The sequence below is a fragment of the Oncorhynchus mykiss genome, chromosome 3 (assembly GCF_057628025.1).
Source record: "Oncorhynchus mykiss isolate SJ-2025 chromosome 3, ASM5762802v1, whole genome shotgun sequence".
Lineage (NCBI taxonomy): Eukaryota > Metazoa > Chordata > Actinopteri > Salmoniformes > Salmonidae > Oncorhynchus > Oncorhynchus mykiss.
This window is the reverse complement of record NC_143024.1, coordinates 52,278,853-52,293,002: the sequence shown is the minus strand read 5'-3', so window position 1 is coordinate 52,293,002 and position 14,150 is coordinate 52,278,853. Positions and strand designations below refer to the sequence as shown.

Below are 14,150 nucleotides of genomic sequence, written 5' to 3'. Positions count from 1 at the left end.
ACAACATACTTTTGGTCATGTAGTGTATATTACCTGGAACCAGTCGATGGTGCAACAGTTGATGAGGGCAGGGAAGCGTCTCAGGCGGCTCCGGAAGGTGTCTCCAATAGGGCTCATGGCCAGCACCACGTGCAGCTGCGAGCGGCAGCGCTCCAGGAACATGTTGAAGAGCGATAGCGGGCTGCCATCCGTCTGCTTGTCGCGCTCCCTTTGACGATCAAGCACACGCATGCGCTCGCAGATCTCTGCTTTCTCGTCAGTCGCAAACAGGTTGGGTACCTGGCGTGAGGAAGGGGGAAAAGGAAGGAAATTAGGATTTTTTCATGACACTGTAGCCATTTTTTGGGGGATTATTATAAAACATTTTAAACCACCTAAATGTTTGCATTTATGTATTTCGTAAATTGAGATATGGGTGTGTATCTCGAATGTTCATGCAAACCATTCATTAATTCATGCAATATTAACATGATTAAAGAAAAGTTCAAGAAAGGCAAATTACAGAAATCACAAAATGTATACGACTAGTCTGTGTCTTTGTCTCTGTTGTTGTGTCTGTGACCATGAATTTCTATATAAGGGATAAAGAAAAGTGTCTGTCTGTCTGTCCGTCCATCCATCACCTCTCCAGTGTTGAGCAGGTTGCTGACGTCCTCCAGGAAGGACTCCATCTTGATCTGTGTGTCAGTGAAGAGGAAGACACCGTGCGTGTCGCCCTGCGTGGACTTGCGCATGATCAGCTTGAGGTCGTCACGCCACTCCGTCATGCCGTAGCTCTTTGCAATCTCCACCTGTTCAAAAAGTATATTGTGACTGTTATTGAGAGTTTGTAATTTTATACAAAATACAATTGTTAATGAAAAAAAAGTTTCTCCACCTGGAAGAGCTCCGCCTCTGCCATGTGGGCGGCCAACCTGGTAACAGACTGTCTCCCACTCCCGCCCACCCCCACCAGCAAGGCATGGCCGCGCGGCTGCTTGAGCACGCGCGAGATACGGCACACATGCTCGATGGCGAAGCGGAAGAGCACCAGGTTCATGGGCGCCTTGCTGACGTTGTTGTACTCATCCAGGTGCGACTCAACCACCTGCCGCAGCTGGTCCAGGTTGTTCACCTCGCGGTAGTTACGGTCCTCGCCCTTGGGGTCGTGGAAGTCGCAGAACATGAGGCTGCGGAGGTCATCCTCCGTCACGCACCCGTCCTGGTCCTGGTCTAGGTGCTGGAAGAGCTGGTGGAAGTCCTCTTTGAGGAAGGACTGGGACACCTCCTGGAGGTAGCCCACCATCCAGGCCCGGTCTGAGTCGTGCACTAGACGGTCGTAGTACACCCTCTGGACCTGTGAGAGTGAATGAAGTAGCAATTTGTCAGCATGAGAATTGAACACCTAGGACCGGTTGCACCAGTTGGGCATAAAAAACTTTGGGATCATAATTTACACCTGTTGCACCAACCAAAAATATGACTAGTCATAGCTAAGTTTGAAGAAAGCAATGCTGGCATAGCTATGTCATGAGATTTGAAGCTTCATAATGATGGTTGCTAGGCACTGCACATTACAAGGCTGTTACCATCCTAGTAGCAGTTCGAAACTTTGCGAGGCATGTCCCATCACTTCGCAAAGCCCGCCACTATGCATGCACGTTTTCTTAACCACAACTGGCTGGATCAATCAATAATTACTGTGGAAATTTATATCACTAACTTACAAAAATATTGTAATTAAGTAGGCTAATGCCATTGAAGGCATTGACCATATTGTTGCTTACTGAAACTCCCAAAGTCATCCAACCGTTTAATCAATGTGGTCACTATAATTTCAGCACCGTAATGATTGGGACAGCGTTATTGCACTGCTTTGAGATAAGCGTCAGATTTTTGATTTCACAGAATCTCCATTTGGATATTTGGTTACAATTAGGCTGGGAAAATGTTAGCCAAATTGAAGTGAGTGTTCATGATGATAATATTTAGTCTAGTTTTCTCATCTAACAGTGTAATAAGATTTTTAGCCTACACTAGCCATATTATGTAGCCTACACTAGCCAAGTATAACAGGTGGATTATTTAGCTCTTCACTCACGTAGTAGGCTAGGCTATATCCTGACTTAAAGCCTTGACTTGTATCTGTATATTTGGTTAATTGAGCTCTGGCTGGGCAAATAGGTGGAGGTGGCAGCTCATCTATTAGTTTGCTAATATCTGATCAGACATATTTAGCATGCTATAATGTAGCATTTACATCAAGTGTATTATGTTGCTATTGACTCGCGCATAGGCAACTCAAAAAGAGGTTGTGAAATGTAGACTCACATCCTGAAAAAATATAGATTTCTATTATTTTCTGTGCATATCATGAAAAAGACAGTCCCAATTTAACACCCTACACCTGCTCCCTAGTAGGCATAGAATCTACGTCCATGCGTAGCTCATAGAAGGGCTTACACCCAGGTGGGAGCAACAGGTATCGTTTTTGGCCCGGAGTAGAGCACATTTTACGCTGGAAATAGAGTTACGACCCACTTAAGACCAACTGGTGCAACGGGCCCCTGAATATTATTACAATTTACACGTCATGATTTGTTAGAACCTTGAGAAAATAGACTCATGGGACAGTTTATTAAGTTACTGTTCAATTGAACGTCAGAATGGGCAAAACAAGTGACCTAAGTGTCTTTGATCGTAGTATGATCGTCGGTGCCAGGCGAGCCAGATCCAGTATCTCAGAAATCGCCACCGTCCTGGGATTTTCACCCACGACATTGTCTAGGGTTCACCGAAGATGGTGAGACAAACAAAAAAACATCCAGTCAGCGGACAACTCTTCGATCCTGGTCACCGATGGATGAATGCAGCAGATGACCACACCGGGTTCCACTCCCATCAGCTAAAAACAAGAAGAAGTGGCCCCAGTGAGCACGCGATCAACAACACTGGACAATTGCGGAGTGGAAAAACATTGCCTGGAATACAACAGCGAGTTCAGTTTACTTGAGAGGCCTGCACAGTCCCCAGACCTCAATCCAATAGAGCATTCAGTATTTGGGATGAGATGGAACGGGCTATTCGCAGCATGAATGTTCCCGCCGTCCAATCTGCAGCAACTACATGATGCCACCGCATCAGCTTAGACCAACATCCCTGTGGAAGTTTCCGACACCTTGTAAAATGCCACAAATAATTCAGGCTGTTCTGGAGGCAAAGGGGGGTCCGACCCGGTACTAGATGGGTGTACCTAATAAACTGGCCGGTGAGTAAGGGCTTGACAATAACCTTTTTAACGCCACTTGATCTTCGGACAAGTAGGATAGATTTTTGACTTCAAGCCTAAAGCTCAAGTCCAAAAATAAAAATAAATGTCTATCACCATGGGCTAAAAAGGTGACTGAAATTTGTTTTGGTGTTGTATGATGCAACAAATCATTTCACAAAATAAAATTAATTATTATTATTATTATTATTATTACACACAAGCCTAAGAGCACCATGTGCATTGCCAAGCATCGGTTGAAGTGGTGTAAAGCTCGCCGCTATTGGGCTCTGGAGCATTGGAAACATTCTCTGGAGTGATCAATAACGCATCACCATCTGGCAGTCTGACAGACGAATCTGGGCTTGGCGGATGCCAGGAGAATACTACCTGACAAAATGCATAGTGCCAACTCTAAAGTTTGGTGGAGAAGGAAAAATGGTCTGGGACCGTTATTCATGGTTTGGGCTAGGCCCTTAGTTCCAGTGAAGGAAAATCTTAACCCTACAACATTCTACACGATTCTGTGCTTCCAAATTTGTGGCAACTATTTGGGAAAAGGCCATTTCCTGTTTCAGCATGACAATGCCCCAGTACACAAAGCGAGGTCCATACAGAAATTATTTGTAGAGATCGGTGTGGAAGAACTTAACTGGCCTGCACAGAGCCCTGACCTCAACCCTATCAAACACCTTTGGGAAAAAATGGAACGCTGACTGCGAGCCAGGCCTAATCGCCCAACATCAGAGCCCGACCTCACTAATGGTCTTGTCCCTGAATGGAAGCAAGTCCCTACAGCAATGTTCCAGCATCTAGTGGAAAGCCATCCCAGAAGAGTGGAGGCTATAGCAGAAAAGGGGAGGACCAACTCCATCTTAATGCCCATAATTTTGGAATGAGATGTTTGAGGGGAAGGTGTGCACACTTTTGGTTAGGTAGTGAACAACACTGCCCCTTTAAGACATAAAAAAAAATGTCAAAGATAGCTGTAAATGTGCAAGTTGTGTACTCTTGTTGGAAGCAATCAGTCTTCCATCACAACCACATGTGATCGAAAGACCGTTTGTGCCTTTCAATGGTTTCTACTCCGATGCGCTGTGCCTAACACAAGATTAACGCCTGTCTTGAAAAGTTAGATTTGTTTTGTTGCATTAATGTTAATAAAATTACAATTAATTTGCCACTCAACTTAATTAATTTCTCCCAATATTTGTACTTCCCATATGGATAGATAACACCACGGTAATGCAAGGGCAGAGTTTGGGAGATGAAAGTCTGCAACACATCGCATCCGGAGGACACTTTGATCCAATTCTGATAGGATAAAATATTTGATATTGTGATTTTAGTGACTTTTTTACTTTACATCTATGTTCTGCTTGTCTGAATTATTTCTTTTTTTACCTGTCCCGGGCAAGCGTGAGTGAATACTGAGCCCTGTATACATACCTCATGCACCCAGAGGCGCTTGATGGCACTGGGGTTCTCAGCTGTTTCAGGTCGGGACAGACAAATGCCCTGGATGACGCGGGAGAAGTCTCGCAGGTTAAAAAGGTAGTGGGACTTGGCCGGGGTTGGCAGCAGGTTCTTGGTGGCCTCCTGGTACACAGACATTGTGCCATTTATGATCTGAGCGGTCAGCGTTGCAAATGGCTTGGGGAAAGCAAACCTGGTGAGGAAGAGGTGAGGAGTTATAAATTATATTATATATACACAATAACAATTGTGCAAACGTTCCACATACGCACACACACACGCACACTCACACACACAATAGCCTCAGCCATGTTAGCAATTTATGATATTCTTCAACAACACAGACCCTAAAGCAAATCAAGGGGAGAGAAATATATTTATTAAAAGAGAACAAATCATAGTTGTTATGCTGGAAAGTGGATGGTTGATCTTCATTCTTCTCTGTTCTCATTGTTTCTCCACTGAACAAAGAGACAGGATGTAGTTTAAACAAAAATCGAACCTGTGGTTGACCAATTAGAATTCATTGCAGCAAAATTGGGCCAATGGTGAAAATACAAAGTATCACATGTCAGCTTCAATGTATAGATCATTTGGACCAATGACAACTTGCCACATATAGCTACAGTTGAAGTCGGAAGTTTAAATAAACTTAGGTTGGCAAGTCGGTAAGGACATATACTTTGCGCATGACACAAGTAATTTTTCCAACAATTGTTACAGATTATTTAACTTATAATTCACTGTATCACAATTTCAGTGGGTCAGAAGTTTACATACACTAAGTTGAATGCCCCTTTAAACAGCTTGGAAAATTCCAGAAAATTATGTCATGGCTTTTGAAGCTTCTGTTAGGCATTTAAGACAATTGGAGGTGTACCTGTGGATGTATTTCAAGGCCTACCTTCAAACTCAGTGCCTCTTTGCTTGACATCATGGGAAAATCAAAATAAATCAGCCAAGACCTCAGAACAAAAATTGTAGTTCTGGTTCATCCTTGGGAGCAATTTCCAAATACCTGAAGGTACCACGTTCATCTGTACGAATAATAGTATGCAAGTATAAACACCATAGGACCACGCAGCCGTCCTACCGCTCAGGAAGGAGACGTGTTCTGTCTCCTAGAGATGAACGTACTTTGGTGCGAAAAGTGCAAATCAATCCCAGAACAGCAGCAAATGACCTTGTGAAGATGTTTGAGGAAACAGGTACAAAATAATCACAAAGCCATGACCTCAATCCTATAGAACATTTGTGGGCAGAACTGAAAAAGCATGTGCGAGCAAGGCGGCCGTCAAATCTGACTCAGTTACACTAGCTCTGTCAGGAGAAATGGGCCAAAATTCAACCCAATTTACTGTGGGAAGCTTGTGGAAGGCTACCCAAAACGTTTGACCCAAGTTAAACAATTTAAAGGCAATGTTACCAAATACTAATGCACCCAGAGGCGCTTGATGGCGCTGGGGTTCTCAGCTGTTTCAGGTCGGGACAGACAAATGCCCTGGATGACGCGGGAGAAGTCTCGCAGGTATGTAAACTTTTGACCCACTGAGAATGTGATGAAAGAAATAAAAGCGGAAATAAATCATTCTCTCTACTATTATTCTGACATTTCACATTCTTAATTACAACAAAGTGGTGATCTTAACTGACCAAAAACAGGGAATTTTTACTAGGATTAAATGTCAGGAATTGTGAAAAAGTGAGTTTAAATGTATTTGGCTAAGGTGTATGTAAACTTCCGACTTCAGCAGGCTGTTAGCCAGCCTGCCAGCTTAGAGGAGTCTGCCACTAGCACAGTCAGTGTAGTCAGCTCAACTATCCCCATTGAGACCGTGTCTGTGCCTCGACCTAGTTTGGGCGAAACTAAACATGGCGATGTTCGCCTTAGCAACCTCACTGGAATGAAGACCTCCTCCATTCCTGCCATTATAGAAAAAGATTGAGATACCTCACATCTCAAAATAGGGCTACCTAACATTAGATCCCTCACTTCCAAGGCAGTTATAGTCAATTAACTAATTTATCACTGATCATAATATTGATGTCATTGGCCTGACTGAAACATGGCTTAAGCCTTTACTGTGTTAAATGAGGCCTCACCTCCTGGTTACTCTAGTGACCATATCCCCTGCGCATCCTGCAAAGGCGAAGATGTTGCTAACATGTTCCTCACTGAGTTCCCTGAATTCCTACCAGACCTTGTAGTCATGGCAGATAATATTCATATTTTTGGTGACTTTAATATTCCCATGGAAAAGTCCACAGACCCAATCCAAAAGGCTTTCGGAGCCATCATCGACTCAGTGGATTTTGTACAACATGTCTCCGGACCTACTCACTACCACAGTCATACTCTGGACCTAGTTTTGTCTGGGTTGGTGCCCCCCTTGGGTTTTGGCGTGGCGGAAATCTATTGTGGGCTATACTCAGCCTTGTCTCAAGATGGTAAGTTGGTGGTTGAAGATATCCCTCTAGTGGTGTGGGGGCTGTGCTTTGGCAAAGTGGGTGGGGTTATATCCTGCCTGTTTGGCCCTGTCCAGGGGTATTGTCGGATGGGGCCACAGTGTCTCCCGACCCCTCCTGTCTCATCCTCCAGTATTTATGCTGCAGTAGTTCATGTGTCGGGGGGCTAGGGTCAGTCTGATATATCTGGAGTTCTTCTCCTGTCTTATCCGGTGTACTGTGTAAATTTAAGTATGCTCTCACTAATTCTCTCTTTATTTCCCTCTCTTTCTTTCTTTTTCTCTATCGGAGGACCTGAGCCCTAGGACCATGCCTCAGGACTACCTGGCCTGATGACTCCTTGCTGTCCCCAGTCCTCCTGGCCTTGCTGCTGCTCCAGTTTCAACTGTTCTGCCTGCGGCTATGGAACCCTGACCTGTTCACCGGACGTGCTACCTGTCCCAGACCTGCTGTTTTCAACTCTCTAAAGACAGCAGGAGTGGTAGAGATACTCTGAATGATCGGCTATGAAAAGCCAACTGACATTTACTCCTGAGGTGCTGACCTGTCGCACCCTCGACAACCACTGTGATTATTATTATTTGACCCTGCTGGTCATCTATGAACATTTCTATGAACATCTTGGCCATCTTCTGTTAAAATCTCCACCCGGCACAGCCAGAAGAGGACTTGCCACCCCTCATAGCCTGGTTCCTCTCTAGGTTTCTTTCTAGGTTCTGGATTTTCTAGGGAGTTTTTCCTAGCCATCGTGCTTCTACACCTGCATTGCTTGCTGTTTGGGGTTTTAGGCTGGATATCTGTACAGCACTTTGAGATATCAGCTGATGTAAGAAGGGCTTTATAAATACATTTGATTTGATTTTTAACTGTATGAGTCCCGGACTGGAACCCCTACACAGATTCTAAACAGTTGTTGAGCTGAAAAACAACCCATGTCCCTGACCCATTAATCTTCACTTCCCCATTAAAGAAAAACAACTAGTTCCATTGATCTTTAGTTTTCTGCATTGTATATTTATCTTTTAATATTCTTACAGCTGTCTGTCAATACTATCAACAGAACCCTTTGGCAAAACCTGGAAATAAAAGTGTCATATAGTAATTTGAGAAGATGTAGCCAGGCTTTGACCCTCATTACCTTCAATCATGCAGGTTTGTCTTAACAATTTACATGACAATTTACTCGTTAAAACATGCGTGTTGAAAGATAGGAGTAATGTTAATATGTGAATACGAGAATATAGGAGTGTCACGCCCTGACCATAGAGAGCTGTTTATTCTCTATGTTGGTTAGGTCGGGTTGTGAGTAAGGGTGCATGGGAATGTATGGGAATGGGTGTATGGGAATTGTATATCTATGTTGGCCTGGTATGGTTCCCAATCAGAGGCAGCTGTTTATCGTTGTCTCTGATTGGGGATCATATTTAGGTAGCCATTTCCCCATTGTGCTTTGTGGGATCTTGTCTATGCACATTTGCCTGTGAGCATTATTGTAGCTTCACGTTTCGTTTGTTCGCTTTGTTCTTTGAAGTTTTCTCTTCCAAAATAAAGGATGGAAACATACCACGCTGCATCTTGGTCTACTCCACGAACGTGACAGAAGATCCCACCACAAACTGACCAAGCAGCGTGGCCAAGAGGAGCAGGTATCCTGGGCCTGGGAGGATATCTAGGAGGTAAAGACATCCTGGACTTGGGAGGAGGTAATGGCAGGAGACGAAAGCCTTCCATGGAAGCAGACGCAAGCTGTGAAGGAAGGACAACGACGACACCGGGGTTCGCAGCCATGACGGAAGCCCGGGAGGCAGCCTCAAAAAAAAAATTGGGGAGGGGCACACGGAGTGATCGGCGAAGGAATGTTGGGATAGATTGAGCGAGGATAATTGTAAGATAGTTGAGGGGAGTGATGAGGTAGAGTGGCTGGTTTGGTGTCTGGAGTAAGACAGTTGCTGTGAGGAGCATGTTTTGCGGAGACACGCAATGTGTCTCCAGTGCGCATCCACAGCCCGGTGTGTTCTGTGCCAGCTCCTCGCACTGCTCGTCTCCAGTATGCCTCCTCGGTCCAGGATATCCTGCACCGGCTCTACGCACTGTGTCGCCAGTGCAGCTGCCCAGCCAGTGCGTCCTGTGCCAGCGCCCCGCACTTGCCAGGCTAAAGTGAGCATCCAGCCATGACGGGTTGTGCCAGCTCTACGCTCTAGACCTCCAGTGCCCTGACCATAGAGAGCTGTTTATTCTCTATATTGGTTAGGTCGGGGTGTGATTAAACTTTTTGGGATAGGGGCCAGCAATTTCACTTTTGATAAATAGCATTCCCAGAGTGAACTGCCTCCTACTATGTCCCAGATGCTAATATATACATATTATTATTAGTATTGGATAGAAAACACTCTGAAATTTCTAAAACTGTTGAATTATGTCTGTGAGTATAACAGAACTCATATGGCAGGCGAAAACCTAAGAAAAATCCAACCAGGAACTGGGACATCTGAAGTTTGTAGTTTTTCAGAATACACATTGAGATATGGATATGGATGCACTTCCTACGGCTTCCACTAGATGTCAACCGTCTTTAGAAACTTGAATGACGATTCTACTATAAAGGAGGGGCTCATGAGACCTCTTTGAGTCAGTGGTCTGGCAGAGTGCCTTGGTCTCATGACGTGCGCTCCAAACAGAGTTACCTCTCGTTCCAGTGCTTTTCTGAAGACAAAGGAATTCTCCGGTTGGAACATTACTGATGTTTTATGTTAAAAATATCCTAAAGATTGATTCCATACATCATTTGACATGTTTCTAAAGGACTGTAACATAACTTTTCGAGTCTTTGTCTGGATGAAGTGCCTGCGCCTCATGAAGATGGATTACTGGGCTGAACACGCTAACAACAAGTGGCTATTTGGACATAAATGATGGACTTTATGGAACAAATCAGTCATTTATTGTCGAACTGAGATTCCTGGGAGTGCCTTCTGATGAAGATCAACAAAGTTAAGTGAATATTTATAGTGTTGTTTCTAACTTCTGTTGACTCCAAAATGGCCAATATTTCTCTGGCTGGATTGGGTTCTGAGCGCCATTCTCAGCTTATGCTTTATTCGTATTTTTTTTTTGTTTTTAAATCTGACACAGTGGTTGCATTAAGGAGAAGTCTATCTTTAATTCTGTGAATAACACATATCTTTTATCAATGTTTATTATGAGTATTTCTGCAAAATCACTGGATGTTTTGGAATCAACACATTACTGCAACATGACTGCACGTAAGGCGGCAATGTAAACTGAGATTTTTGGATATAAATATGCACATTATCGAACAAAACATACATGTATTGTATAACATGATGTCCTATGAGTGTCATCTGATGAAGGGCATCAAAGGTTAGTGATACATTTTATCTATATTTCTGCTTTTTGTCCTACCTTTGGCTAGAAAAATGGCTGTGTTTTTTTCGACTTGGCTATGACCTGACATAATCATTTGTTGTGCTTTCGCTGTAAAGCATTTTTGAAATCCGACACAATGGGTAGATTAACGAGATGTTTATATTTTATTTGCTGTATTGGACGTGTTAATGTGTGAAAGTTACATTTTTCTGAAAAATATTTTTTTATTTTACGCAATGCCTTTTCAGCGGAATGTTGTCGAGGGGTTCCGCTAGAAAGGTTAAGGGTGGGTTATCTAGGGGAATTGTATATCTATGTTGGCCTGTTATGGTTCCCAATCAGAGGCAGCTGTTTATCGTTGTCTCTGATTGGGGATCATATTTAGGTAGCCATTTCCCCATTGTGCTTTGTGGGATCTTGTCTATGTATCAGATGCCTGTGAGCATTATTATAGCTTCACGTTTCGTTTGTTCGCTTTGTTGTTTTGTTCTTTGAAGGTTTCTATTCCAAAATAAAGGATGGGAACATACCACGCTGCATCTTGGTCTACTCCTTATGACGAACGTGACAAGGAGTGTACTTGACAAATCACAGAACATTGCAAAATACATACCACTTCATGACAACTGTGTGTATATGCCATGTTATAACCTCTTATAGGTACAGAGTTGGGCTAACTATCCTCCATATGGCACCAACTGTTCTGTGACAATACAGTGTTTCCCCTAGGATTTTTTTCAGCAGCGGTGTGGGGGGTCCGTGGGTGGCTTTTGGCCATTTTATTTGAATTCCTCATTGTTAGAAGTTTTTTCCAAATCGGATGTTAGGTACTTCATTTATTGAATATTATATGAATCCTATTAATTACAACGGCCTATTTGATCTCAGAGATCATATTATATTTCAACAAAATAATTGCAGGTATGCAAATGTTACCGGTAACTAACTACAGAAACGATTTCAGAACAATCTGAAATGGTGGAGGTCGAAATTCTCTGTTTTGTGCTATTTGAGGTGGAACGACCCGAAAGGGTTTAATTGTCTAGGAGGTTAGGTCTAGGCCTAAATATGTACTGTATATCTAGGCTGAACTATCTATCTATGTTGCTGAAGAGAGGGCTAACTTCTCAGCAACACTATATTGTTACCTTATAGTGAGGTGCCAGTCCATGATTCTGGAGAAAATTGTGTACATGGTCTTCTCGTCAAAGTCGTTGATGGTGACCGTGTTTAAGTGGCGTAGGTAGCGAGCTGTGATTGGGTTTCTCCCACCACCTGAGGGCAGAAATCCAATGCTTTGAAAATGGCTTTCGGTAGAAGGTGCCCTTAGGCTCAGATCTAAGACCAGCTCACCCTCCCCAAATCCTCAAATCAGTTTCCATAGGGGCACAGAGTTAGAAAATGTAGAAAGCGCACTTGGGACAAATGACTGTGATAGCATGTAAACCTTTTAAACGCTTCTTTCAATGCCCCCCTAAGAAAGATTAATAATAATACATTGAATAAAAATTGGTATTTAAATAAACAGCAACTGCTGAATAGTGTTGTGAAAAAAAGTGTGAGCAAATAAACTCAGTAAAGGGACAGCTGAGCTGTACGTGCTAGACTCACCGGGTGGTCCCATGGCACACATGATCTGGATGTCCACTAGCTTGATCATGGAGCAGTCCTTCATGTCGTACCAGTTCCAGTGGTCCAGCCACTGACGCAGCAGCTCCACGGGGGGCTGGGCCCCGTACGTCTCCCTGGCCGGCATGTTCACGTCGTCCACAAACACCACCTGGACAAATGAAGAACTTATTAAACTACAATGTCTTTCACTCTGCTGCAATAGTACTTTTCACTGTCAGCACAACACTACATCGAGGGCTTATCAACACCATTATTATTATTCAAGAATTAAACACATACACGCATGACAATGTCAGTCACGCATGCACGCACGCATCCATCCATGTGCACACACACAGAGCCTGGCAAACCTACCGTTCTCTTGCCCATGGGCGGGCCGTACACCCCTTTGCGGCGCTTATCTAGCTTTGACATGATGATGTTCTGTGTCTGGGCGGCTGTGGTCTGTGCTGAGAAGTTAATCATCAGGGGGCTATATACATCCTTATTCAGACGGTTCAACAGAAAGTCCTGCAGAGAGTTTGTGGGAAGTTAGGGTTGTTTCACACTACTGAACTGTTGGTTAAACATTCATCATAGTAGCTAGAACCATCCTGGAGAGGACTGTTGAGAAGTTGAAAAGAAAATATATGAGCCAGCACAGATCGGTTCGTATTGGCACTGTAGTGTAAAAAGTGTTTTTCCTTTGTGACTATAACAGCTGTTTCAGATGGTTCTTTGAGAATCATGGTCCTTTGCACCAATTCCTTACAGACAGTTTTAAGTGGGGGGTTGAGGGGATGGTCTAAACTACAGTCTCTAAATATGAGTTTGAGGTAATGTAATCAAATAGCCTAGCCATACATTGTGAGTTGACTTATTACTATTATTTTGATTGCATGATCACAGAAGATTTAGGATATTATGAATTTTAACTGGAAAATAAGAACACTTATTACGCAACACTCTTCTGTTTTGCTCGTCTCAAGCTGGTATTTTGAGTCCCTCTTGTAGTGTTCTAGGAATTGGATTTAAAAAAATGATGCTTTTACAATGAGCTTTTTCTTGCACCTACTACAGTAAGCACTTTCTCAGTACTCACTGAAGTAAATATAGGGTGAATTATTTTCTAAAATAATTGAACGTTCAAGTTCTGAATTGGCCTGCAGAAGTGACACATTTTTCTGTTGTTATTTTGGCTCTGTACTCCAGCATTTTGTATTGGAAATAATACCATGACAATGAGGTTACAGTTCTGACTGTCAGCTTTAATTTTAGGGTATTTTATCCATATCGGGTGAACCATTTCAAAATTACAGCACTTTTTGTACATAGTCCCCCCCCCCATTTTAGGACAAATGTACTTATATGTGCATTGAAGTATTAAAAAAAGTTAAGTATTTGGTCCAATATTCATAACACGCTATGACTCATCAAGGTTGTGACTCTACACATTTGTTAGACGCATTTGATGTTTGTTTTGGTTGTATTACAGATTAATTTGTGCCCAATAGGAATTTATGGTAAATCATGTATTGTGTCATTTTGGAGTAACTGTCAGGACTTCCACCGAAGTCGTTTCCTCTCCTTGTTTGGGCGGTGTTCGGCGGGTCGACGTCACCAGTCTGCTAGCCATCGTCGATCCACTTTTCACTTTCCATTTGTTTTATCTTGTTTTCCTACACACCTGCTTTCCATTTCCCTCATTAAGTGTTGTGTATTTAACCCTCTGTTCCCCCCATGTCCTTGTGTGGAATTGTATGTTTGTAAGTGCTTGTGCACTATGATACTGGTGCGGGTCGGGTTTTGTACCCATGTAGATTTTTTGTTTTTTATTGCCGTTGCTTTTGAAATAAACTGCTCTGGCTATTACCTATTTTTGTTCTCCTGAGTCTGACTCCACTTCCACCAGTTCCGCAACCCTTACAGTAACTTGTATTGTAAATAAGAATATAATATGTTT

General features: G+C 43.1%; 1 protein-coding gene across 1 annotated transcript in view; it reads right to left on the bottom strand.

The window, feature by feature from the left end:
- dnah7 (dynein, axonemal, heavy chain 7) overlaps positions 1 to 14,150 on the bottom strand; it is a 230,777-nt gene that overhangs the window by 103,992 nt on the left and 112,635 nt on the right. Inside the window, exons 37-43 of the mRNA XM_021596897.3 lie at positions 12,563 to 12,718; positions 12,188 to 12,356; positions 11,725 to 11,851; positions 4,697 to 4,916; positions 878 to 1,336; positions 624 to 791; positions 34 to 279 (exon numbers count right to left, since the gene is read on the bottom strand). Coding sequence (XP_021452572.3) covers positions 34 to 279; positions 624 to 791; positions 878 to 1,336; positions 4,697 to 4,916; positions 11,725 to 11,851; positions 12,188 to 12,356; positions 12,563 to 12,718 — 1,545 coding nt within the window. The remainder of the gene's footprint in view (positions 1 to 33; positions 280 to 623; positions 792 to 877; positions 1,337 to 4,696; positions 4,917 to 11,724; positions 11,852 to 12,187; positions 12,357 to 12,562; positions 12,719 to 14,150) is intronic.